The following is a 26,364-nucleotide window of genomic DNA, read 5'->3' as shown; positions in this document are numbered from 1 at the left end:
GCAAAGACATGATTACTAAGTTTATTTCAACTGTTACACCCAATTCTGCCTTGTAAAAATAACAAAATGTTCCTATCAAAATTACATTGTGATGTGAGTACAGGTTTGTTGTTTTTGATACAGCTCTAGAAAAAAGTTGGCACCAAATGCACATAAAAAGTTTTAAGGCTTAATAAAAATAGACTGGTAATTTTTCAATGCAGCTTAAGAGGTTGATAACAGGATGCTAAGAGTTCATGGATCCCTGCCAGTGGATGATAGAACTAGAGTCCTTCCTCTCGTTTGGCTGACAGTGAGGGTGAGGCCACAAGGGCCAGCAGCACAATGCCAGCAGCAACCCAATTTGGAATTCACAAGTTATTTTGTGTATTAAAAAGCAAAATGTAGTTATAAATGGCAGTTCATTTCTACCATTAGTACATTTCATTTTAAGTTAAAACAAATTAGTGTGTTTGGGCTTAAAAGTTAACCACCATTTATGACATGTTTTAATGGGGGAAAAATATTCTGAATTCCAAACAATTTTCTTAAAAATGACCATTTGAAACATGGAGACAGGAAGTACTTGATAAAGTCAAATGAAATAAGTATTTCTTGGCTCCAAAGTCAGCAGGATAACTGAAAGGAGGGAAACTCTTTGGTTGACAAAGCCACATGCAGATCCCCTCAATGTGCTGGGTGTAAGAAGTGGGGTTTGGGGGGCAGCTCCTGTAGGCACTTAAGTGTCTCAGCCACTGTGGCTATAATTAAACACATGTGTTTCTTTTCTCAATTTTGACGACGAAGACATTTCCAGCACCTGGCATTAGCTCTGGAGGCACTCATACCAACAGCCACCACCACACAAACCCTCTCTCTCCTCTTAACTACTGGTCCAGCATGAGTGATGTAGACGCTCTTAGGAAGCTCAATCGGAGAAACTTCTGCCTGACAGATAAAAGCAACACAACTTGCCAGGTCGTTATCTTTGCTGGTGAACATCATAGAATTGGCCAGTTAAGGCTTTTTTGCCAAACTAATCTCCTAGCCCAAGGTCTCCAAGTCTCTTCTGGAAACTGAATATGTCCAAAGGTTCTGTAAAGCTTTATAAAGGGTGGCCTAAGCAAACTTTTCTTCCTCTTTGGTGTACCTGAGCAACTGACTTTTTTCTAGAGAGGTGTCAGAAACAGACCAGAGTCAATAGTCACTTGGTATTTAAGAATAGCTCTTTAGATATTAAAGAACTCAAAGTTCTCAAACATCTCCTCTTCCCAATGTCAACAGGAATAAAGACACATGAAAGATTTAAATAACCAATTATGTATCTGGATAGAGTTTTAGTCTTACAGAAGTCAGTGGGCCTTGCAGATAAATGAACTGTCCACATTAGTGGTGAAGTGCAAAGGCTGAAATTTAAGAATGAGAGAAAAAAACAAAAACAATTCACAAGCAAAACCAGTCTGTGAAGAGACCGAATCCAGTCTCTTGTGAGTGAAAGGCAGATAAATCACCCCAGAGGATCAGGGTATAAAATCTGTCCATAAAGCATAAGACTGAGAAAACTTTTTGGTTTTTGTTGACAGCTGCCGAGGGAAAGCAATCAAAATGCTTCAAGAAAAGACTGCAGAATACTCTGTGCCTGGGTGCAAAGGAGGTCTCGGGTTAGCAGCAGTAGTCCCAAGAATGGAGACTAGTGTTTCGGCTTATGCCCAACACACAGGTTGTTTTGGCTTTCTTTTTGAGGCTTTAAACTCTCTGCTACTGTGTGAAGTGATTCCTAGATACCCAATTGGCTGGCAGGTCACCGATGCAACAAGGACTTGGAAGATCTCACTTCATCAGGGCCCCTGTAGCCTTGCACCAGCTCCCCACCCAGCCCAACTGAAAGTTCCTCTCACATCCAAAATTACGTATGACTGTTCACCAAGGTGTCACAGCCCCCCCACAAAGATATGTCTCTCGGCAGTCTGGAAGGTGAGGTCCTCTGTGGCTCTCGTGGTGGCAGGGGAGCCTGAGCAGTGGCTTCAGATACACGACAGACCCTCTCCCCACCCCCCGTTCCTTTGGGCTAAAGGAAACTATAATATTTGAAATCCTATCTCTTGATTTTCTTATCTGGCTACAGGGGAAGCAATAGCTTCTCTAGTAGAAGGAGATGCTGGATTTGCCTCCAGGTGGATTCAGGACTTTGTTGTGAGATCGAGGACGTGGGCCCAGCCTGGGCTCATGGCTGTCAGCTGTAGGTGTGGGCTGGGGCTCTTGCGCACAGTCTGCTTCTCTTGGACCACCTTTCTCACCTGGCTCTTCTCTGGGCAAGGTGCTCATGGCAGCTGTGGGACAAAGCAGCAAACCATCCCATTAGAGGCTCCCCAACACCTGGATGGGCAAGCTGTGCACATGGAAAGTCTGTGACATAGACCAGCTAGCAAGAAATGCATACTATAATGGGAAGAGAGAAAAACAGAGCAAGGCTTCCATCTGTGCCAAGAAGGCTCACTGATTATTAGCAGAGGCCATTCTTGAACTGGGCATAAAGTTGGGCTCAGTACTATAAATAATCCTTGATAAATTCCTAAATAAGCTCAATACTTCTTTATATTGCTTGTTGGACTCTATTTCCCTTTTTCTCCACTTTATATTCTCCACAATATAAAAAGCACACTATCTCAAAGTAAGCATAAACAGAGAGGAAGCCAGTCTTAACTGGAGAGTCTAGCAAGATGAGGCAAGGTTTTCTGACACTATTACTCTGGACTTTTTGAGTGAATAAATGAATTCCCACGTATCTTGGCCATCATCTGAGGGAAATGGAGGTAGAAATCAGTGCTGTCAGCTTAGAGAACAACAGTGGGACTCCAAGTCTGACATCTAGCCCCACCATGGGGGCAGCTTACTCCCTGGGTGACGGATTATGGAAGCACCAGCTCTCCCCACCACATGCAAGCCTTACATTCTTTCTTCTCATCATTCCTGTCCCTGCTCTTCTTATGCCCTTCTTTTCTGCATTAGTTTTGCTGGTGCTGCCTGCAGTCACGGGCCTTGGGATCCCTGCCCTTCCCTATAAAAGATCAGCTTCTAAAATAGGACACCTTGTGCCTTAGGCCTTGGCTGATGAGTAATGACAAGATGTGAAGAAAAACCAGTGATGACCAGTTGAAAAGGTTTCATCAAAAATAGCTGAGCCCATTTCCCTGGCCTTCTTTAAATCTTAAATCCTCAGCAATAAACACAACCTTGTTTTTCTCAGCTGGCTTGCAAGGGACACAGGAATATTACCTCTCATTCTCTGGGGTGCACCAGCAACTCTTTCAGAGTGAGAGCACTCAGGGGAAGGGACAGGAAACAAACTCACCTGTAAGGTCCAATTTTTGGTCTTCTCCTTCACACAAGAGCACATGGTCCTGCAACAAGGCAAAACCCATGTCAATATGTGATTCAGAAACTTTTTACACTCATTCAGATGGACGATGAAAATCAAGACATGGATGAAGGATTTGGGTTCATTTTTCAACTTCTAAACACGTTTTTATTATGGACAATTTAAACCATAAACAAAGTAGCACTGTGAATCCCCTCATTAACCTGCCGTAGAGCTGCAATGACATAAACTCATTGCCATCCTGGTCTCAGCCACAGTCTCCCAATCACAATCTCTCCACCCCCTTGTGGAATTATTTTAAAGCAAATTCTAGAAATTTCATTTACCCATAAATAATTCAAAATGTGGCTCTTAAAAATGTCCTAAAAACCAACCAAACATCTGTAACACACACAATGGCAAAAATAACTGATTCCTTAAATATCTAATACCTAACCAAATTTTAGATTAGGGTATGTTTTCAAGGCTCATTCTAGTTGTAGCATGTATCAGAAATGTCATTCCATTTTATGGCTGAATATCCCTTTATGTATGTATAACACATTTTATTTATCCATTCATCTGCTGGTTGACACTTGGATTGTTTAATAGCATCACTGTAAGTACTGCTATTAAAATAGGTGTACAAATATCTGAATTCCTGTTTTCAAATTCTGGGGATATATACCTAAGAGGGAATAGCTGGATCACATGGTAAATTCTATAACTTTTTCAGAAACTGTTTTCCACATTGGCTGAACCATTTTACATTCTCAATAGCATGGTATGAGAGTTTCAATTTTTCCATATCCTTGCCAATAAATAACATTTGTTATTTACTGTTTGTTTTTATAATAGTTGTCCTAGTGGGTGTGAAGTGGTACCTCCTTGTGATTTTCATGTACCTTTCCCTAAGGACTAAGAACGTTGAACATCTTATCATGTGCTGATTGAAGAAATGTCTGTTCAAGTCCTTTGTCCATTTTGAATTGGGTTGTCTTTTGTTGTTTGGTTGTAGGAATTCTTTATATAATCTGGATAGCAAACCTTGATCAGATATGTGATTTCATATATTCTATGGGTTGTTTTTATTCTCTTGATAGTGTTTTAAATTATTTTTTTAATTACAGTTGACATACATTATATTAATTTCCAGTGTAAAAGAGATTAGACATTTATATACCTTACAAAATAATCACCCTATAAGTCTATTACCCATCTGACACCATAGTTATATTGTTGATTCTATTCACTATGCTGTACTTTATAGCCCTGTGACTATATCAGCTGCCTCCTGCAAGTCCTCCACTGGGGATCAAGCCCACAACCCGGGCATGTGCCCTTGACCGGAATCGAACCTGGGACCTTTCAGTTCGCAGGCCAATGCTCTATCCACTGAGCCAAACCAGCTAGGGCTTTAAATAGATTTTTATTGATTTCAGAGAGGAAGGAGGAGAGACAGAGAGAGGGGGGAGGGAGGGGGAGGGAGAGAGAGAGAGAACGAGAGAGAGCGAGAGAGAGCGAAACGTCAATGATGAGAATCATTGATTGGATGCATTCTGCACGCTCCCCACTGGGAATTAAGCGGGCAATCTGGGCATGTGCCCTGACCTGGAATCTAACAGCAACCTCCTGGTTCATAGGTTGATGCTCAACTACTGAACCACGCCAGCCAGGCCTGTGACTATTTTTATAACTGGCAATTTCCCCCTCACTTTTTTTCACTCAGCATCCCAACCCCCCTCCCATCTGGCAACCACCAATTCGTACTCTGCATCTGAGTTTGTTCATTTACTTTGTTTCTTAGATTCCACATATAAGTGAATCATATGGTATTTATCTTCCTGTTTGACTTATTTCACTAAGCATAATACCTTCTAGTTCTATCCAAACTACTGTAAATGGCAAGAGTGTATTCTTTTTTTATGTCTGAATAATATTCCATTGTATATATGTACATCTTCTTTATTCATTTATCTATCAATGGACACTTAGGTTGCTTCCATATCTTGGCTACTATAATTAATGCTACATTGATGGTGTCTTTAAAATTTTTTAAATTGATTTTAGAGAGAGAGAAGGGGGAAGGAAAGGGAGGAAGGGAAAGGAGAGGAGGAAAAAAAATCGACTTGTTGTTCTACTTATTTATGCATTCATTGTTGATTCTTGTATGTGCCCTTACTGGGGATGAAACCCACAACCTTGGCATATCAAGACGACGCTCTAACCCTGAGCTACCTGGCCAGGGCCAAAAGTTTTTAATTTTAATGAAGTCCTATTTATTTATTTGAAATTTTATTGCCTTTATTTTTGGTGTCATAAGCCACTATCAAATCTAAGGTCAAAGATTTGTCCCTAAAATTTCTTCACAGAATTTTATAGTTTTAGCCCTTAAATGTAGGTCTTTGATCCATTTTTAGTTAATGTTTGTATATGGTGTAAGGTAAGGGTCCACCTTCATTTTTTGCATGTGCATATCCAATTTCCCCAGCAACATTTGTTGAAGTGACTGTTCTATTCCCCACTGAATGATCTTGGCACCATGTGGACATATCAATTAACCATAAATGTGAGAATTTATTTCTTGGTTCTCAATTCTATTCCACTGGTTTATATGTCTATCTTTATGTCAGTGTCACACAGTTTTGATTACTGTAGTAAATTTTGAAATTGGGAGGAGTAAACCTCCAATTTTGTTTTTAATTTTCGAGGTTGTTAAGACTCCTTTGGATCCCTTGAGATTCCATATGAATTTTAAAATGGGTCTTTTTTTTTTTTTTTAAAGCATTGTCGGGACTTTGATAGGGGTTATGTTCTTAAGTCTTTTTTTAAAAAAATTAGAATATCCCTCCACTCTGCTATTCATTTCCCATATTTTCGATAACTCTGAAACCCTGTGGTATAGACTAATATGAGGTTTGATCTCATTCAGGCCTGCTTTTTTTGATAATCAAAGTTGGTCCATGATGGCCTTCTATTATGAGTCCTATAGTTTTTGGTTTGTCTCTCGTTTTGTGATGTTAAGAACCACTGATGATCACTGCCTAGATCCACAATTTCATTACAACTCTGCAAAATGATGATGATATCTGAATTCTGTTATTCCTTCTTCACTTATAGGCTAGAGTACTTTTATAAAAGGCAAATTTGCCTTAAAAACTGATATCCTCAAGTACAATTCATGCAGAAAACGCTATCTAAATGCTTGATTCTGTCTTGGTTGGTGTGGTTAGGTTGGTTGAGCATTGTTCCATGCTAAAAGGTTACTGGTTCAATTCCTAGTCAGAGCACATGCCCGGATTATGGGCTCAATCCCCAGTAGGGGGTATGCAGGAGGCAGCCGATTAAATGTTATAATGTTATGTTTTTTCCTCTCTCTCCCTTCTTCTCTCTCTAAAGTCAGTAAAAAGATATTTAAAACAAACAAACAAATGTTTGACTTTTAGCAGTTTTCATGATATTGAGTTGATCCTCTGGCATTCTCCAAAGGTGATAAATAAGATTTAAAAAAATAGCCCTAGCTAGTTTGACTCAGTGGATAGAACGTTAGCCCTAGGACTGAAGGATCCTGGGTTTGAGTCTGGTCAAGGGCATGTATCTCGGTTGCAAGTTTGATCTTCAGCCCTGGTCAGGGCACGTGTAGGAGGCAACCAAGCAATGTGTCTCTCTCCCATCGATATTTTTCTCTCCCACTCTCTCTACAAATCAATGGAAAAGTATCCTCGGGTAACGACTGACTGAAAAACAAAACAAAACAAAAAAAATTTTAAAAAGTGTAAGTAGGGAACCCATGAATTCTAAATACTTGGTGAATTTTAGTCCACTGCAGTTGTACTTATCAATGGCCATTAAACATTGTGAAATTTTTGTGAAACGTAAACTCCTCTTTTGTATGAACAATTCTGTAACTATTCTTGCCACTCCTCAGTGATGTGCAGTGATCTGCAGTGGGCAGTTGCTGCTATCAACACACTAAGACCAGCTTCCCCCAGGGCTCAGCCATCACGAGGATGGAATCTATTTCTCCGATGACTCAGGGGAGCTTCAAAACTCAATTACTACTGACTGCACCCAGGAAAACCAACGTCACCCTTCCTGTCTATTCCTAATAACATGTCAAAGCTGCCTCAGGGCCTTTGAGAAAAAGGACCTGGCTCAATGTTTGCTTTTCTTTCTTTTATGTCTGCTATCTGAATGTAGTCCATACCTTAGGTTTGTTGGGATGTGCCAAGGGTAAAGTAGCCGTCACAGGGGACCCAAAAATGTCACTGGTCTTCCCACCAGGTGGGTTCAGACGCTGTCGAGTGTGCACAGGCATTGATTCTTCAAAGATACCACTTCCTTTTCCCCCTGCAGAAACAAGCACAGAGCAGTGAGCAATCCAGAACATCTCCCTGCTCCTGCCTTTCACATTCATCACTTCAGAGAGCTCCTCTCATAGTAACCCTAGTCCAGTCCTGAGTTCAGGCCAACAAGGCTGGGACAGTGAGAGTCCCCTTTCTGGTGCCTGCTGGGGCCTTCGTTTCTGGAACTGAGTTGAACTGGGCTGGCTACTAGAGGCAAGATGGTGAGATGGCATAAAGCGGCTTCCCCTCCCGCCCTCAATTTCTTTACCCCTGAACTTTTCATGTTTTTTGTTAAAGAATCTTCTTCATTAAACCCATGAAATGTTCTTTAGTAGATTAAAAGCAAACAGTTTCTAAGTTTTTAGGTCAGACAGAAAAGATGGAATTTGTTAGAGGCAAAGCTGTAATCTGGAAAATAACATTTAGTAGTAATTTTCTGACCTCATTCTGGCTGGAATTTCCAGTGACAAGTAGATATGTCAGCAAATCACAGACATTTAACATCTTTGATGCCAACTATAAGTCATCTGATAAGACATAAGCAAGACATGCATCTAAGATGTAATTTTGTATAAGCAGATCACTAAGGCCTGGCCATGAAAAGTAAATGTTTAAATGCCCTACATTAAGTAGAAAGATAGCTACTATACAATACCAATAGATCATTTATTCACTGAGCAAACACCACACACGCATTTCCTTTCCACAGAGTGCTATGCTAAATGCTGGGACCATTATGATCATGGCCCTGGTGCACCAACAATTTATCTTATAGGAGGAAAGAAGATGCATTCCATTAAATAGCTATACAGACGTTACTTGGCCTTTTTGTGCCCCAAATTCCTCATCTGTATAATGGGGATAATAAAAGGATCTTCTTCATAATGACTTACAGCTCATGTGTCAGATGCTTAGAACAATGCCTGGGACATAAATGTTCAATAAATGTTGGCTGTATTTTCTATGTATTGGACACACTGTTCAGTGAAAAACGGTGTAAAACAATCTACATAGCACACAACGTAAAAAAAGGGGGTATTCTTTGTTGTTCATATCTGAATAAGGAAAAGTGATTACAGTCACTTCTTAGCTATAGTAACCCACACTGTTTTAACAGAAGGCCATGAACACTAAGAAGAATATGAATGACAAGCCCCGTGTGAGCTCAGAGAGGAGGAGGCTCCTCTGGGGTTTGTTCTTTCTCTAGCCTTCAGACCCCTGCTGTTGGAGTGGATTCTAAAGCAGAGTGGATGCCCAACTGGTGTGGCTCAGTGGTTGAGCATCAACCTATGAACCAGGAGGTCACCGGTTCCATTCCGGTCAGGACACATGCCCGGGTTGTGGGCTCAACCCCCAGGTAGGGGAAATGCAGAGGTAGCTGATCAAATGATTCTCTCTCATCACTGATGTTTCTCTCCTCTTCCTCTCTGAAATCCTCCTATATAATAAAACCCTAATATGCAAATCAACTGAACAGCAGAACGCTATGATGTGCACTGACCACCAGGGGGCAGACGCTCAATGCAGGAGCTGCACCCTGGTGGTCAGTGCACTTCCACAGGGGGAACACTGCTCAGCCACAAGCCAGGCTCATGGCTGGCGAGAGCCCCGCCAGCCTCTGCTGCAGGCAGGTGGTAAGGAGTGAGGGGTCCCGGACTGTGAGAGGGTGCAGGCTGGGCTGAGGAACAACCTCCCCCCTCCCCCCCCCCCCCCCCACGCCGGCAGTGCACGAATTTTGTGCACCGAGCCTTTAGTAAAAAATAAATAAGTAAATAAAATAAACAAACAAACAAACAAATAAATAATAAATAAAGCAGAGTGGCCTTCCAGGATGCCAGTCCTCTAGGGCAGCGTTGGCCAACCGATGGTCTGCGGGCCACTGGTGGTCTGTGAGGTCCGAAAGTTTGGCGACCGCTGCTCTAGGGGACACGTAGAATCATAATGCATAGAAAGGAGCGACTGGACTACAGTTCCCTGCCTTTGCTGGTTGGGAGAACACAGAATATGTGGGACTGCTTTACAGGAAAATGTGCACACACACACATTCATATAACATCAGGGTGACTACAAACCTGAACCTTGGCTATGGACCTTCCAAGGAGCCACAGACACCAAGCTGGGAACTCTGGAGATGGGAAACCAGCCCTGCATGGTGTTAAGGACAGCTGATCTGTGGCCAGACTGCTGGATGGAGACCCTGTTCAGTCACTGACTTGTGAGCCGGGATAAGTGGCCTCAACCTTTTTTGTCCCCATTTTCTCAGCTCTAACAAGGTATAAATAATAATAATACCTTCCTGGGGCGGTCGGTGAAATACATGAATTAATATACATGAAGTGGGTAAGCCCTCAGTAATGCTGCCAGGCTGTTGTTATTAACAATGTGTTGTTAGCAAAAAAGTCTACACCACAAAGTGAAGAAAAAGTAATGTTTGAGGTCATCCCCTTATTGCACTGTTTCTGGTTAGGCTAAAGTAAATTATCCTATCCTATATAATAAAAGGCTAATATGCAAATTGTCCCCTCAACTGGGAATTCAACCAGGGGGCAGGGCCGTCCGGCCAACTGCCTGCAGCCCCTCCCCCCCACCTGCCAGCTGGCTGGACCCCAAATGTGCACAAATATGTGCACCAGGCCTTTAGTTTTTAAAATGACTATTCAACTTTAAAAAAATTTTTTTTAATTGTAAAATGTAACAGAAAAGTTCATAAGACACAACTATCACAAATAAAACACCCACATACCCACCAACAGACTGTATAGATACTACCAGCTCACAGAAACCTGATTTATTCCTTCCACATCACTCCATGCCTCAATTTTTTAGAAACTACAAACTTATTTCTTTTAAGTTTTACTGTGTGTATGTCCAACCCTAAACAATATAGTTCTGTTGGTTTTTTAAAAAATATATTTTATTGATTTTTTACAGAGAGGAAGGGAGAAGGATAGAGAGTCAGAAACATCGATGAGAGAGAATCATCGATCAGCTGCCTCCTGCACACTCCCTACTGGGGATGTGCCCGCAACCAAGGTATATGCCCTTGACCGGAACCGAACCCGGGACCTTTCAGTCCACAGACTGATGCTCTATCTGCTGAGTCAAACCAGTTAGGGCAATAACTTCAATTAGTCAAGTCTATTACTCAATATTTTACCTGAAAGATGAATTCAGCTTTGAAGACAGAAAAGGTGCTTAATCCATCCGTAATTGAAGAAAAATAAATTCAAGATATCTGGTGGTAGAGTGTGAGGAGCAACATCACATGTGTCATGGTGAACACTGGGCCACCCATTGAAGACTAGTTGGAAGTATCTATCAGTATTTTAAATCACTCAGCAATTCCACTTTGAGAAATTTATCCCAGTAGATATACTCAGGAGGTAAGCTTGGAGCTCTGGAGTCAGAAAAACCCATATGCAAAGGCTAGTTCTACCAATGAGTTGTGAGGCTTAACACTCCTGTGAACCGCCCTGAGCCTCAGTTTTCTCCATGTCAAGAGAGTAATACCACCTACCTCCTAGGTTTGTAGAGAGAATTAAATAAATACATGCAAAGCATTTAGCATACTCCCTGGCAGATATTAAATCCGCACTTATCAATCATTGTTAGACCACCACGAAAAACAATTAGTAGAAGATCTAAACAAGGCCACTAGCAAAGCACATGAATGAGGGTATGACAATCCTTGGTAAATTTTCAGTGACTCACGTACTAAGTCACGCACTCTGCCCTTCACACTTTTCTCAATCAGGCCCTCTCACTGAAGGGCTGTGCTAGCTAAGTCTGCAGACTGAAAAAGAAACAAGGGCAGGAGTTTAGGTCTGGGGTTGTGGACACAACTAGCAGTTTTCCATTTCCAGCTTCCCTTGAGAATTCATCACCTTTAATTTTTTTAAAAAACTGATTTCAGTCCAGCCAGTGTGGTGGTTGAGTGTCAACCCATGAACCAGGAGGTCACGGTTCAATTCCTGGTCAGAGCACATGTATGGGTTGTGGGCTTAATCTCCAGTGTGGGGTGTGTGCTGGAGGCAGCCAATCAATGCTTCTCTCTCATCGCTGATGTTTCTCTCTCTCTCTCCCTCTCCCTTCCTCTCTGATATCAATAATATTAAAAAAAACAAAACCATTTCAGACAGAGGGAGAGGGATAGAAACATTGAGGAGAGAGATATATTGATCAGCTGCCCCTGCAAGCCCCCTACTGGGGATCAAGCCCCCCAACTTGGGCATATGCCCTGACTGGGAATTGAACTGGTGAACTTTTGGTGCATGGGATGACGCTCAACCAACGGAGCTACACTGGCTGTGCTCATCACAGATTATTTTAAAGAGCACTTGGCATGCCCTGACCGGTTTGGCTCAGTGGATAGAGTGTCGGCCTGCGGACTGAAGGGTCCCGGGTTCGATTCCGGTCAAGGGCATGTACCTTGGTTGCGGGCACATCCCTAGTGGGTGGTGTGCAGAAGGCGGCTGATCGATGTTTCTCTCTCATTGATGTTTCCAACTCTCTATCCCTCTCCCTTCCTCTCTGTGGACAATCAATAAAATATATTTTGAAAAAAGAAAAAAGAGCACTTGGCAGGACAGAAAACAAACCCCAAACAATAGGACCACAAAAAGGAGGAACTCAGCAAAAGGAATCATGCTGGTTGTTAATACACCTTGTAATCATGAACGACAGAGGCTTTCTCACTCAAGAGGTGCCCAGGGTGGCCACAGGGCACAAGAGCTGGGGAACATACCAGGAAAGTTCATAAGACACAACCATCACAAAGACAAAGCAAACACATAACCACCACTGGATCCTATGCTACCAGCTCTCAGATTCTGAGTAGCACTGTCCCCAAGTTGCAACACTTTCCAGGGAACCTGACACCCCAGGGATAGCTCCAGATAAGCACTCTGCTGTGTCAAAGCCAAGGGAGTTGGCTTGTCCACCTTCAGGTTCCCGAGATTTGATTCCATCGGCCACATGACCCATTGTTATGCTATACAATGAAAACACTACTCAGTAAAACTACCTGCTTCTCTACTATAACTATATCTACCCTTCTCTGTCCCCCAACAAATCAAACAAAACACTAGCTTTTGAATACTGCTTTTGTTTTTTTGGGTTTGGTCAAGAAGTATAGTATGTGCACCTGTCAAATACACACATGCCTAGAACTGAGGTGGAGTGGCAAGCAGCTCTAGCTCTGGTTCTGCTTGATTTTATTATTTGTCTGAAATACTGATTCCTATGTATAGCCTCACAAATCTTTAAGGGTAGAATGAACCTTCCTTTTCCTCATGGATACAGACAGGGGAGAGCTCCTTAGGTAACCAGCACTGTATGATCACGCAATGGACAATCTATTAGCCAAGGAAAACATTGTTGTAAGATGCTCTCCCACTGTAACCACCAGAATGTGGGGTAAGAACTAACAGATGTGTGCTAGACCCGTGGTTGGCAAACTGCGGCTTGCGAGCCACATGCGGCTCTTTGGCCCCTTGAGTGTGGCTCTTCCACAAAATACCATGGCCTGAGCGAGTCTATTTTGAAGAAGTGGCGTTAGAAGAAGTTTAAAAAATTTGGCTCTCAAAAGAAATTTCAATTGTTGTTCTGTTGATATTTGGCTGTGTTGACTAATGAGTTTGCCGACCACTGTGCTAGACCAAGTCAGCCTTTTTTAGAGTTTCAATCCCACCAACAAGCTGATTAAAAAATCCCCTTCCTTCCTGCCCTGGTGGCTCACTTGGTTGTTCGGTGCACCAAAAGGTTGCAGGTTCGATCCCAGTCAGGGTGCGAATGAGGGGCAATTGATCAATGTTTCTCTCTCACATCAATATTTCGTTCTCTCCCTAAAAATCAATAAAAACATATTTGGGTGAGGATTAAAAAACAAACAGCCCTAGCCGGTTTTGCTAAGTGGTTAGAGTGTCAGCCCACAGACCAGAGGGTCTCAGGTTCAATTCCCAGTCAAGGGCACGTACCTCGGTTGCAAGTTTGATACCCAGCCCCGTTCAGGGCGCATACAGGAGGCAACCAGTCAATGTGTCTCTCACATCAATGTCTCTCCCTCCCTCCCTCTCCCCTCATTCTCTCTCCCTGGGGATTGAGCCCGCAACCCAGGCATGTGCCCTGACAGGGAATAGAACTGACAACCTCCAGGTGCATGGGACAACACTCAACCAACTGATCCACATTGGCCAGGGCAAGAAAAATGCCTAATGTGTAATCTGTACACAATTTCAGGAATCTCAAGGAGTCCATGGTACAACTGGGAGAGTCTCCATGGCCGGAGCCAGTATTCCACCATCAGCCTTTGCATTCTCAGTGCCTACACCCAGCCAATGTCTGTTGATACAGAGGGAGAATTCAAGAATGACTGAGCAACCCTTTCTCACATTCTAGAACTCTGATGGCAATGGATAACCTATACCAGAAGATATGTGAAAGGATTAATATATAAAAAAAAGAAAATTTTATCAAAAGAGCAGCTTCAAATAAACTCTAAATGGATATAGGACTTAAACATAAAACGGGAAACCATAAAAATACTAGAGGAATCCACAGGTAGCAAAATCTCAGACATATGCCGAAAGAATTTCTTCACTGATACTGCCCCTAGGGCAATGGAAGCCAAAGAGAAAATAAACAATGGGACTACATCAAAATAAAAAGCTTTGGCACAGCAAAAGAAACCATCAACAAAACAACAAGAAACCCCACTGTATGGGAGAACATATATGCAAATGTTATCACTGATAAAGGTTTAATCTCCAACATCTATAGGAAACTTATACAACTTAATAAAAGGAAGATAAATGATCCAATAAAAACATGGGCAATGGACCTAAATAGAAACTTTTCGAAAGAAGACAGAAGGAAGGCCAAGAGACACATGAAAACATGCTCAAAGTCACTAGTTATCCAAGAGATGCAAATCAAAACGACAATGCGATACCATCTCACACATGTCAGAATGGCTACCATCTCACACCTGTCAGAATGGCTATCATCAACAAATCAACAAATGACAAGTGTTGGCGAGGATGCGGAGAAAAAGGAACCCTCGTGCACTGCTGGTGGGAATGCAGACTGGTGCAGCCACTGTGGAGAACGGTATGGAGTTTCCTCAAAAAGCTGAAAGTGGAACTCCCATTTGACCCAGTAATCCCACTCCTAGGAATATATCCTAAGAAACTAGAAACACCAATCAGAAAGGATACATGCACCCCTATGTTCATAGCAGCACAATTTACAATAGCTAAGATTTGGAAACAGCCTAGGTGCCCGTCAGCAGATGACTGGATCAGAAAACTATGGTACATCTACACAATGGAATACTATGCTGCCACAAAAAAGAAGGAATTATTACCATTTGTAGGCACCTGGATGGAATTAGAGAACATTATGCTAAGTGAAATAAGCCAGTCAATGAAAGAAAAATACCACATGATCTCACTCATTTGTGGATAATAAAAAACATTATAAACTGATGAACAAAAAGATAGATACAGAGGCAGTAAAGCATCAAACAGACTGTCAAATTACAGCGGGAAGGTTAGGGAAAGGTGGGGGAAATAAGAGATCAACCGAAGGACTTGCAGGCATGCATATAAGAATAACCAATGGATGCAGGACATTGGGGGGTGAGGGCATGTATGGGAGTGGGGTGGGGGGGGGCAATGGTAAGATATGTACACATATAATACCTTAAAAAAAAAAAAAAAAAAAAGAGCAGCTTCATAAGAACAGGTAGAGGCCAAAGGACCAGTGAGTCACAAAAGCCTATACCTGGGGGGTTGGTCCTCTTAGGCATGTTCTGAGGTTCTTCAGTTGGTCCAAAAATATTCGATGCCATCCTGTTGGGTCGACTTGAAGGAACAACTTCTTCTGGACTTCCAAAAAGATCACTCGATGCTCCTCCGGGGGGCTGCATGGCCCTGCAAGCACAGAGCAAGCATGAGAGATGGATGCTGACCTGGACTTCAATGTCCATAATTAATGTTTATGGAAAAATTATACACCGCAACTACTCCAAACTGGCATGACTAGTTTACAGATGGCCATATGGCAAACTTCCTCTACTGCCTTTAAGTTTTCCTTGAAAGTTTTATCTGTATGTCTTGATTATGCCAAAAACTCAATTGAAATGTGTATATTTTAAAATTATTCCTGGGACCTCTTATAAGTGAAGTTTCTCTAAAACAGGCAAATTGAGCCACATTCAGTAGAATTTAATACAAATTTTAATTAGTATACAGTAAATACATTCAGTGGTGTTTAATACTGTAACTTACATTTGCCAAATGCTTACTATATGCCAGCTATTGTTCCAAAGACCTTACACACAGCTCTCTAAGGCAGGCATTGTTTTCACAGACCATGCATCTGAGATAAAGAGAAATCACAAGACAGGTCACACAAGGAGTGGTAGAGCCAGGATCCAAGCCCAGGCAGTCTGGATCTGGAGCTCGGACTATGCCCTAATGCCTCTTAAAGACCTCCAAGAAAAAATGAGGGGGAAGCTCACCATTTAACCACAGATCAAGTCTGACCCACAGAGTTGGGTCTTCAGAAGGGCAGCCACTGGCCACTGTGGTTAGTGAGCACTTGGATGTGGAAGTAAGGACTTAAGTGTACTGTAACTAGACTACACACCAGATTTCAAAGACAAAATATCTCTTTAATCCTATCGTTTATATAGATCACAGGTTGAAACAGTGTTTTGTACATATTAGGTTGAATTATGTCTATTAAAATTATTTTTTTCTGATTCTTTTTCCTTTTAAAAATGTGGCTAGTAGAACATTTAAAATTCCTTATGTGGCTTACATTTTTAAAAATAATATATTTTGTTGATTTTTTTACAGAGAGGAAGGGAGAGGGATAGAGAGTTAGAAACATCGATGAGAGAGAAACATCGATCAGCTGCCTCCTGAACACCCCTTACTGGGGATGTGCCCGCAACCAAGGTACATGCCCTTGACTGGAATAGAACCTGGGACCTTTCAGTCTGCAGGCCGACGCTCTATCCACTGAGCCAAACCGGTTAGGGCTGTGGCTTACATTTTTTTTTTTAAATATATTTTATTGATATTTCGCAGAGAGGAAGGGAGAGGGATAGAAAGCTAGAAACATCGATGAGAGAGAAACATCGATCAGCTGCCTCCTGCACACCTCCCACTGGGGATGTGCCCGCAACCAAGGTACATGCCCTTGACCGGAATCGAACCCGGGACCTTTCAGTCCGCAGGCCGACGCTCTATCCACTGAGCCAAACCGGTTTCGGCCATTTTTTTTTTTAAAATAAATCTTTATTCAGATTATTACAATTATTTCTCCTTTTCCCCCCCATAGCTCCCCTCCACCCATTTCCCACCCCACCTTCTGCCCTTACCTCCCCCCCACTGTCCTCATCCATAGGTGTATGATTTTTGTCCATTCTCTTCATGAACCCCCCATACCCCTTTCCCCCTGAGAATTATCAGTCCACTCCCTTTCTATGCCCCTGATTCTATTATATTCACCAGATTATTCTGTTCCTCAGGTTTTTAATTCACTTGATTTTTAGGTTCGCTTGTTGGTAGATATGTATTTGTTGTTCATAATTTTTCTCTTTACTTTTTTCTTCTTCCTCTTCTTTAAGAATACCTTTCAGCATTTCATATAATACTGGTTTGGTGGTGATGAACTCCTTCAGCTTTTTCTTATCTGTGAAGCTCTTTATCTGCCCTTCAATTCTGAATGATAGCTTTGCTGGGTAGAGTAATCTTGGTTGTAGGTTCTTGCTATTCATCATTTTGAAAATTTCTTGCCACTCCCGTCTGGCCTGCATAGTTTCTGTTGAGAAATCAGCTGACAGTCGTATGGGTGCTCCCTTGTAGGTAATTAACTGTTTTTCTCTTGCTGCTTTTAATATTCTCTCTTTGTCTTTTGCTCTTGGCATTTTAATTATGATGTGTCTTGGTGTGGTCCTCTTTGGATTCCTTTTGTTTGGGGTTCTGTGCGCTTCCTGGACTTGTAAGTCTATTTCTTTCACCAGGTGGGGGAAGTTTTCAGTCATTATTTCTTCAAATAGGTTTTCAGTATCTTGCTCTCTCTCTTCTTCTGGCACCCCCATAATTCTGATGTTGGTACGCTTGAAGTTGTCCCAGAGTCTTCTTACATTATCTTCAACTTTTTGGATTTTTTTTTTTTTCTTTTTGCTTTTTCGGTTGAGTGTTTTTTGCTTCTTTGTATTTCAATTCTTTGACTTGATTCTTGTGTTCCTCTATTCTGTTTCTGGGTCTCTGTATAATATTTTTTATTTCAGTCAGTGTATGTTTAATTTCTAGTTGGTCCTTTTTCATATCTTCGAGGGTCTGGTTATATTTATCGGCCTTTTCTAGGATATTCTTGAAAAGCCTTATAACTGTGGTTTTGAATTCTATATCCAGTCGTTTGTTTTCCTCCATTTCTTTTGTTTGTGATCTGATTCTTTGACCCCGCATTTTCACTGATTCCCTGAGTTGGTAAGGTAGATATTTGTGCTAGGTTTCCAATATGGCCCAGTGGGTCTGCTTCCCCAGTTAACCTGAGGTGGACACTCTTGGTGCACCCCTTTGTGGACTGTGTGTACAGCCTTGTTGTAATTAAGACTTTATTGTTGTTGGTATCACTGGGAAGAATTGACCTCCGGGCCAGTTGGCTGTAAGGATCAGCTGTGTCTATGCTGGGAGAAGTTCGGTGCTGGAGACAGCCTTATAGGATTAGACTTGCCAAATTGCAATAGCCTCTGTGCTCAGCTTGGATGGGGTGGAGTCTCAGTCTTGGCTTCCTGTCAGCCTTGCCCTTGCGCGCATGTGCGCTTTCAGTCCTCCGCCTTCCCCAGCTCGAGTCTCCGCCTGAGAGTCCAGACTCCCCCCACAAGAGCGTGGGTCCCCAGGGGCTCACCTGGAACTGGGGTTCACTGCAGTCAGAACTGGGGCTCAGTGCCGTCAGGAGCCTCTGACTCCCTTCCACTAGGGAAAGCCTGTGGCAACCTCCGCAGCCTTTGTGCGCACTGGCACGCGCGCACTTTCAGTCCTCCGCCTTCCCCGGCTCCCGAGTCTCCGCCCGAGAGTCCAGACTCCCCCCACAAGAGCGTGGGTCCCCAGGGGCTCGCCTGGAACTGGGGTTCACTGCAGTCAGTACTGGGGCTCAGTGCAGTCAGGATCCTCTGACTCCCTTCCACTAGGGAAAGCCTGTGGCAACCTCCGCAGCCTTTGTGCGCACTGGCACGCGCGCGCCTTCAGACTTCTGCCTTTCCCAGCTCGAGTCTCCGCCCGAGAGTCCAGACTCCCCCGGTAAGAGCGTGGGTCCCCAGGGGTTCGCCCGGAACTGGGGTTCAGTGCAGTCAGAACTGGGGTTCAGTGCGGTCGGAGGCTTCCTTCCCCCTTCCGCCAGAGAAAGTCAGCCAGGCTCTCAGCCGCCCTTCCTCTCTGCGCACACAAAGCCCCTTTGCCGTACCTCCAATTCTCTGTGAGCTTTCCTCTTTCCTTCTAGTTGTAGAATTTTCACTCAGCCAGCTTTCCTGTGGTTCTGGATGGTGTCCGTTCTGTCTTTTAGTTGTAGTTTTGAAATTGTTGTGCGCGGCAGCAGTTTAGGTGTTTACCTATGCCGCCATCTTAGTTTCTCCTGTGGCTTACATTTTTATTGGAAAGTGTCAACTTAGACCATGGGGAGTGCCACCAACATTAATCCAGGTGAGTCCTGAGAATCTACACCAAGATAATCACCTCTGGTCCTCCAGTCCAGTATAACCAGTGAAATGTCAAACATCGGATATCAGAGAACACACCTGCAAGCACCACTGTTCATTTCAGATCAACACATATGTACCATGTCATCTCTAAAACATCAATGGTTGCCCTAGTTGGTTTGGCTCAGTGGATAGAGCGACAGCCTGCAGATTGAAGGGTCCCAGGCCCAAGTTCGATTCCAGTCAAGGGCACATGCCCGAGTTGTGGGCTTGATCCCCAGTAGGAGGAGTGCAGGAGGCTGCCAATCAATGATTCTCTCTCATCATTGATGTTTCTATCTCTTTCTCCCTCTCTCTTTCTCTCTGAAATCAATAAAAATATATTAAAAATAAAACACCTATGATTGATTAGTTTTAATTAAAGACATTTTAATTTATTTTAGAGAGGAAGGGAGAGGGAGAGAGAAATGTCAATGAGAGAATCATTGATAGGCTGCCTGCTGCATGCCCCACACTGGCATTGAGCCCACAACCTGGGCATGTGCCCTCGAATGGGAACTGAACTGTGACCTTCTGGTTCATAGGTTGACACTCAACCATTGAGCCACACCAGTCGGGCTGGTTTTTATTATTTTTTAGAGTCTATTTAATTAAAGCTGGGGACAGTCAAACGAGGAAGGGCTTAGGACAGAAGAAACAACAGGAGAGAGACTGGACAGGCTGCTTTGGCTCATTGGAAACTCAGAGAAAAGGGGCCTTGAAGACAGGTTCAAGGGGTAAGCGTGGGATGAGTACTGCTGCCCATTGCTCTCCTAGGGTCCCTTAGGATTTAGGAGATGCACGCCCGAGAGAAAAAGGTGCAGGCATGCTTTCAAGAGGAATAGTGTACATGAGGGTTGATTTTAATTGAACACCTACAAAGAATAGTGGCATTCCCACTGTTCAGCCAACAATAGCAGTATCTACCTGAAGTGTCCCTCTTGGGAGGATTTTTTTTTTTATTGTTTGAAGTATTACAAATAGTAATACTTTTTCCCCCATTGACCACCCCCCCCCCAGAGCCTCCCCCACCCCCTGGCACATGCCCTCACCTCCCTGGTGTCTGTGTCCATTGATTATGCTTATGTGCATGTATACAAGTCCTTTGGTTGATACCTTACCCCATCTTCGGAGGTTTTAAAGTGAACATTTCAGAAGAGGAAGATCAGGACCTTGAGTCACTGTCGCAATAACTGAAGAATTATATTTTCACAAAGCTCTGCCCTGATACCCCGAGTTCGTCTACTTTCACAAAGCAGCAACATAGTGAATTCATAGCATCTTTTTAGAACACCTAGAAAGACTTTTTAAATGCAGCTTATAGGAAAAAGGGGCCTACTGAAATGGAGTTTTTTTAAAAATATATTTTATTGGTATTTTCACAGAGAGGAAGGGATAGGGACAGAGAGCCAGAAACATCGATCAGCTGCCTCCTGCACACCTCCCACTGGGGATGTGCCAGCAACCAAGGTACATGCCCTTGACCGGAATCGAACCCGGGACCCTTCAGTCCGCAGGCCGACGCTCTATCCACTGAGCCAAACCAGTTTCGGCTGAAATGGAGTTTTTTAAACAGGTGAGTGGTCCAGGCTCTTTCACTAGTCCTAAGCAACAACAACCTTTAGAAATAGATGAAATTACAGAGCTCAACACCATATGAATGCTCTGATTTGAGGTTAGGCCTCACTGGAAAGCTATATAAACCCGGTCAAAGATTTAGTTCACAAAAATAGGATATTTCAATGTTTCCTCAAAAGAGCTAGAATGGGAGCTAATCATTCACTGCAATTTAAAGTGAACAGTTATGAGATTCCATGGCTGTAAAGCAGGACTGCAGAAAGCACTCATCTGCTCTACAGAGGGCAGACATGCCAGCCCCAGCCCGGGGAGAGACCAGCAGGTCAGCTCTTCACCACAGAAGCCAAGAGTGCAACTGGCAGGCCTTCCATGTGGTGCCCATAGTCCCTGTCTGCTTGAGAGGAGGGCAAAGGTGGGTGCCTGGTCAGCAGTTAGCGTTTCCTTAAGGATTTAATGAAGGAAAAAAATTACTTCAGTTTGAGGGGAATTTTTTTTTTAAAACTAACCAATAAGTAGACTTAAAAGACTTAATAGGACTGATCATGCATTTTGTTGGTGGACACGGTAAGGCCATGTGACCCCTGAATGTATTTATAAGTCACCGAGCCCAGATCACAATGATATTCTTCATATTTTTCTTGGCTAGCTACAGCAGGTACAACATGCTTGGGTCTTCACAGCCATCTCTTTGAAAAAGGGAATAGAGACCTGTAATCTTCAGAACGGAATTGAATTTAAATCCGTCTCATGCTGGCATCAGTTAAAATTCTCATTTTACTAACTTATTTGAAACATGGCTCTTCTTTCAAACCCTAAAGGTCCCAGAAAATTGTCAGATCAAATTCTGGGTAGACTCATCTTGATTCAAAGCTCTCAGGACGCTTTCTTGACTCTCACATTCTACATTCTTGGATCTCCCGAGTCTCCTCAGCCTCTCACCCTTGCTTCATTCAGTTCAACTCATATCCACTGAGCATCTATTGCTGGCAAGCCTGTGGCAGACACTGCAGATAGAAAGATGAATGAGAGCAAGTCCTTGGCCTAGAGAAACTTCAAGTTTGCTGGGAAAAATAGAGCTGTGCAGAGGTGGTTTCAGTGTTCTGTGAGCAATGCCACAGAAGCACTGAGTGCTAGTGGAACTCCAAAGGCATCCTTGGAGAGGCCCAAACTGAGTCTGCGATCTCCGTGAGGAAAGAGCCTTTGGGGCACAGGAGATAAACCACAGCTCTATTTGAAATGATGAAATGTTAAATTGGGGTGGTAGAAATATAGTGTTTATTCAATTACTCTCTGTACTTTTGTGAATTTTATTTTACTTTGAAAACAAGTGAAGAAAACACTGGCTAGTGGTGCCAATAATACTACAGCAGAGATTCCTGTGCATAACAAGCCAAGCTCCCTGAGAAGAGGCAGCAACTATCTCCATCACAAAGGCAGGGTACACAGCCATACTGGGGCAGTCACACAAATTGCCCAGGCTGCCCCAACAGGGTCTCAAATAAATGGGGCCAAGAGTTAAATAGACATTTCAATAAAAACAGAACCCACAAGGGCTCAATGTGGCTCAACCAGTTGCACTGTTATCACTATGACACTAGTTTTGGGGAGAGGGTGGGAATACTAGTGCTCGAAGACATTTTTGGGGATGAAACCACATGGCGGGGCTGCCTCCCAGTTACTTCTTCATTTTGTAATATCCTTTCAATATATTTCAACAAAGATATTCAAAATACAAGAGGAACTAAGGGGCATGTGACAAGAAGAGAAAACACGCAGCTCAGGGACTATGTACAGCATGAGCAGAGACCTTCCATCTTGTCCCTGTGTCATAAAAGCTTTTGGGGATTGGTCAGGGTTGGAGAAAAGCAGTGAAACAGACTTGGATTAAATTCCTTACAAATATACACCTTATAGCTTAAAGGAAAGACCTTAGATCAGGGGTCCTCAAACTTTTTAAGCCGGGGGCCAGTTCACTGTCCCTCAGACCGTTGGAGGGCCGGACTATAGTTTAAAAAAAAAAAAATGAACAAATTCCTATGCGCACTGCGGGCCCGGGACGAGTCGGCTGCTAAGCAGGACAGGCAGCGGCACCTGGCGGGCCGGATAAATGTCCTCGGCGGGCCGCATGTGGCCCGCGGGCCATAGTTTGAGGACGCCTGCATGATGGCTAAAGTAAAATGCTTTCATAGTTCAAAATCCCTTTAACACAAAATCATCCCTCATCAAGAATACAGAGATACAGGTCTGAGAAGAAAACCTGGCTGGGTGATCGATCCTATACCACCACTTGGTTCCCTCTCGGCACAGCCAAAAGTGTGAATCCTACAATGCCCTAGTTCAGTGGTCAGCAAACTGCGGCTCGAGAGCCACATGCGGTTTGCCGCTCTGTTGACTAATGAGTTTGCCGACCACTGACCTAGACTCTCGATTCCAATAATTACAGGCTGTTGTTGTTCCTTGTGATTAAGCCCCTATCCCAGTGGTCGGCAAACTGTCAACAGAGCCGAAGTTTGCCGACCACTACCCTAATCAATTCCTTTAAGAAGGGGGTCAAATGCAAAGCTTCCAACGGATCCCAAGCAGAGCTTCCAATTACATGTAATCATCCAATTAAGACTCCTTTTCCTTCTTCAATGTCCTAAAAGGAAGACTTTCCTCTTTCTTCATAATGTCCTCTCCAAAAATGAATCTCCCAAAGAAGTGTGGAGTGCTACCTTAGAGCACCAGCTCTGAGCTAACGTCTGTAGCTTCAAGTCAGCATTCTATCAGTGACTCATGGCGTTTTCTCCTTAACCAACATTTCCTGGGCATCCAGTGTCAGACAGTGTAAACAAGGAGGGAATGTACTTAATGAACACAACTGGAAAAGTGCTGGGAAGAAGCTGGTGTGGGTGGGGCAGAACAGCAGTTACCAGGCACCAGGAGCCTGATTCATCCTGAGCACTCACTCCAGGGGAAACTTCTGGCTCCCTATCCTTATAGAATTAGATGCATTGTTCCATGGATTAATGACTATTTCGTTACGAATACTGAATACTGACATAACTCCCCCAAGCTTACATTCTTTTATTTAGTATTTAGTCTATACAGTATTTATCTTAACGGTACACACACACACACACACACACACACACACACACTCTCTCTCTCTCTCTCTCTCTCTCTCTCTCTCTCTCTCTCTCTCTCTCTCTCTCTCTCTCTTCTACTCTGATGGGAAGGCTGGGCCACTGAAGAACTCACAATAAAGAAAACTCTTGGGCATCTGAAGACCCAAAACTCCACAGTGCAAGCTGGCTCCCCAGTGGCATGACAGACCTCGCCAGCTCTGACAACTCTAACTTACCTGAATTACCATACACAGAGCACTGTAACTTAAAAAGAAAGCGTGCTGCCCTGGCCACTGCGGTTCAGTTGGGAGAGGTCTAATGCAAAGGTTGCCGGATCCATTCCAGGTCAGGGTCCAGGCCCAGGTTCCTGGCTTGATCCCGGGTAGGGGGTTGTACTCCGCTCTCCCTAATTCTCTCTCTAAAAATCAATTTTAAAAAATCTCTATAGAAGAAAGAACGCGTGCTGCGGTGTATTCCTAAATGTGGCCGCCCAGCCGAGACTTGCAATGGGAATCACCGTTTCTATTACTTGTAGTCCTGACTAGTTCATCAACAAAGCAGGGAGGGCAGTACCTGGCCTACCTCCTGGGCTGCGGGATTTGGGAAGAGCACTACCTACCTCCCAGAGCTGCAGGATTAGAAGGCGCCGCTTCGGGATTAAGGGAGGGCTCCACCTGACCCAGAGGCAGGCTCCGGGATTAGGGGAGGGCTCTACCTGGCTCCCCGGCTGCGGGATTAAGGAAGGGTATGCCCGGCTACCGGGCTGCGGGATTAGGAGTGAGCTCCACCTGGTTCCACAGGTCTGCGGTATTTGGGGAGGATTTCAGGATGATGACCTTCCCCAGAGGCCCGCCACCAGCCACCAGGCTCCAACACAGGCACCAGGAGGGTGCCCCGCAGCCCGGCACACACCCGCCTTGTCCGGGCGCACGGAACTGCCCACCCGAAGCAGCAGACCACTCTGCCGGCATCTTTTCGGTGCGCTATAGGCGAAAAATGTGCAAAGGAGCACCTCAGGCCCTCAGCCCAGACGCTGGCGGACCCGGGAGCACATCCGCGTGTGCGCCCATCTCTCCGACGCGGAAGCGGAGGCCGTGGTTTTGTGAGATCACCCGCAGGCCTCCCCGCCGGCCGCACCGCACCGCTCCCTAGCCCTCGCCCTCGCCCACACCCGCGCCCGCGCTGCACCTGGAGCTGGCTCGACCGCCCTCGCTCTCCGGAACACGGAACATGTCGCCCGCTGCTCGGTGCCTGGTCGTCTACCGCGCCGCGGTTCCCGCCCGGCAACGCGCAGCTAGAGGTTCACCCGCCTGCGCTTAAAGGACGACGCCGATGCCAGTCATGCCGCCACACCCTATCTTGGCGCGTGGCCCCGCCCCCGTTCCAGGACGCGAGGGCGTGTGGAGGGACGCGCTCGCAGCCGATTGGTGAGAGCAAGTGCCGCTGACGGCGTCGGGTGTCGGCATTGGGCAACAGGCCGGCAGAAGGCAGGTTGCCCCTGAGGTGGGCGGGGTCAGGACGTAGGTCCGTGCCACTAGCGGCCAGGCCAGATGCCCCACCCCCTCTCCACGGGAACCTCTTCCTGGGCGGGAGCCCTAGTGATCTGGACAAGCCGGGGTGGGAGGAACAGGGTAAAGTCTATACTTTTCTTAGGCGGCAACCGCTGCCCCAAGGCCTCTGACCCGCTGCTTTTGGATTTTGCAAACCGGTCAAAGACATCCGCTAGTTGGCAAAACGGTGCTAATCCAAATTATGTGTTCAGGGATTCAGCAGTTCCTGTCCTGATCAGTCCTAGGGGGTAGAAGGGCCTCATAGAAAGACATACTCAGCAATAAGAGAGCAAGGGGTAAATTGCGCCAGTTCCCTATTTGTGACTCAAAAAACAAAAAACACAGTTGGGAGTGTTCTGTTGCTAAATTACACTGCAGACAGCCCATCTATTCTGAGATATCACCAAATGAAAAGCACTTGAACTTTTTTGTTGTTAATTCATCCAAGGATATTTTCCCATTGATTTTTAGAGACTGGAAGAGAGGGGGAGAGACAGAAACATAAATGTGAGAGACATAGATTGGTTGCCTCCCACACGTGCCCGGACCAGGGCAGGGGTTTGAGCCTGCAACGTAGGTATGTGATCTTGACTGGAATTTAATCCAGGACCCTTCAGTCTGAGGGCTGACCCTCTATCCACTGAGCCAAACCGGCTAGGGTGAGCTTTCTTTAAAATCCTTGTCAGTGGACATGCTT

The 26,364-nt window shown here is 44.3% G+C and overlaps 1 protein-coding gene across 1 annotated transcript; it reads right to left on the bottom strand.

The window, feature by feature from the left end:
• Positions 1 to 25,478, bottom strand: JPT2 (Jupiter microtubule associated homolog 2). Its single transcript, XM_080677858.1, has 5 exons — positions 25,306 to 25,478; positions 15,466 to 15,614; positions 7,545 to 7,687; positions 3,332 to 3,380; positions 1 to 2,309 (listed from the first exon to the last, which is right to left on the bottom strand). The coding sequence occupies exons 1-5, from the start codon at positions 25,347 to 25,349 to the stop codon at positions 2,122 to 2,124; spliced, it is 573 nt and encodes a 190-aa protein (XP_080533984.1). The 5' UTR covers positions 25,350 to 25,478; the 3' UTR covers positions 1 to 2,121.
• Positions 25,479 to 26,364: the final 886 nt, after the last annotated feature.

Source organism: Plecotus auritus, assembly GCF_963455305.1.
Source record: "Plecotus auritus genome assembly, chromosome: 7".
In the NCBI taxonomy this organism is placed as follows: Eukaryota; Metazoa; Chordata; class Mammalia; order Chiroptera; family Vespertilionidae; genus Plecotus; species Plecotus auritus.
The sequence above is the reverse complement of the archived record's forward strand: the minus strand, read 5'-3'. Positions and strand labels throughout refer to the sequence as shown.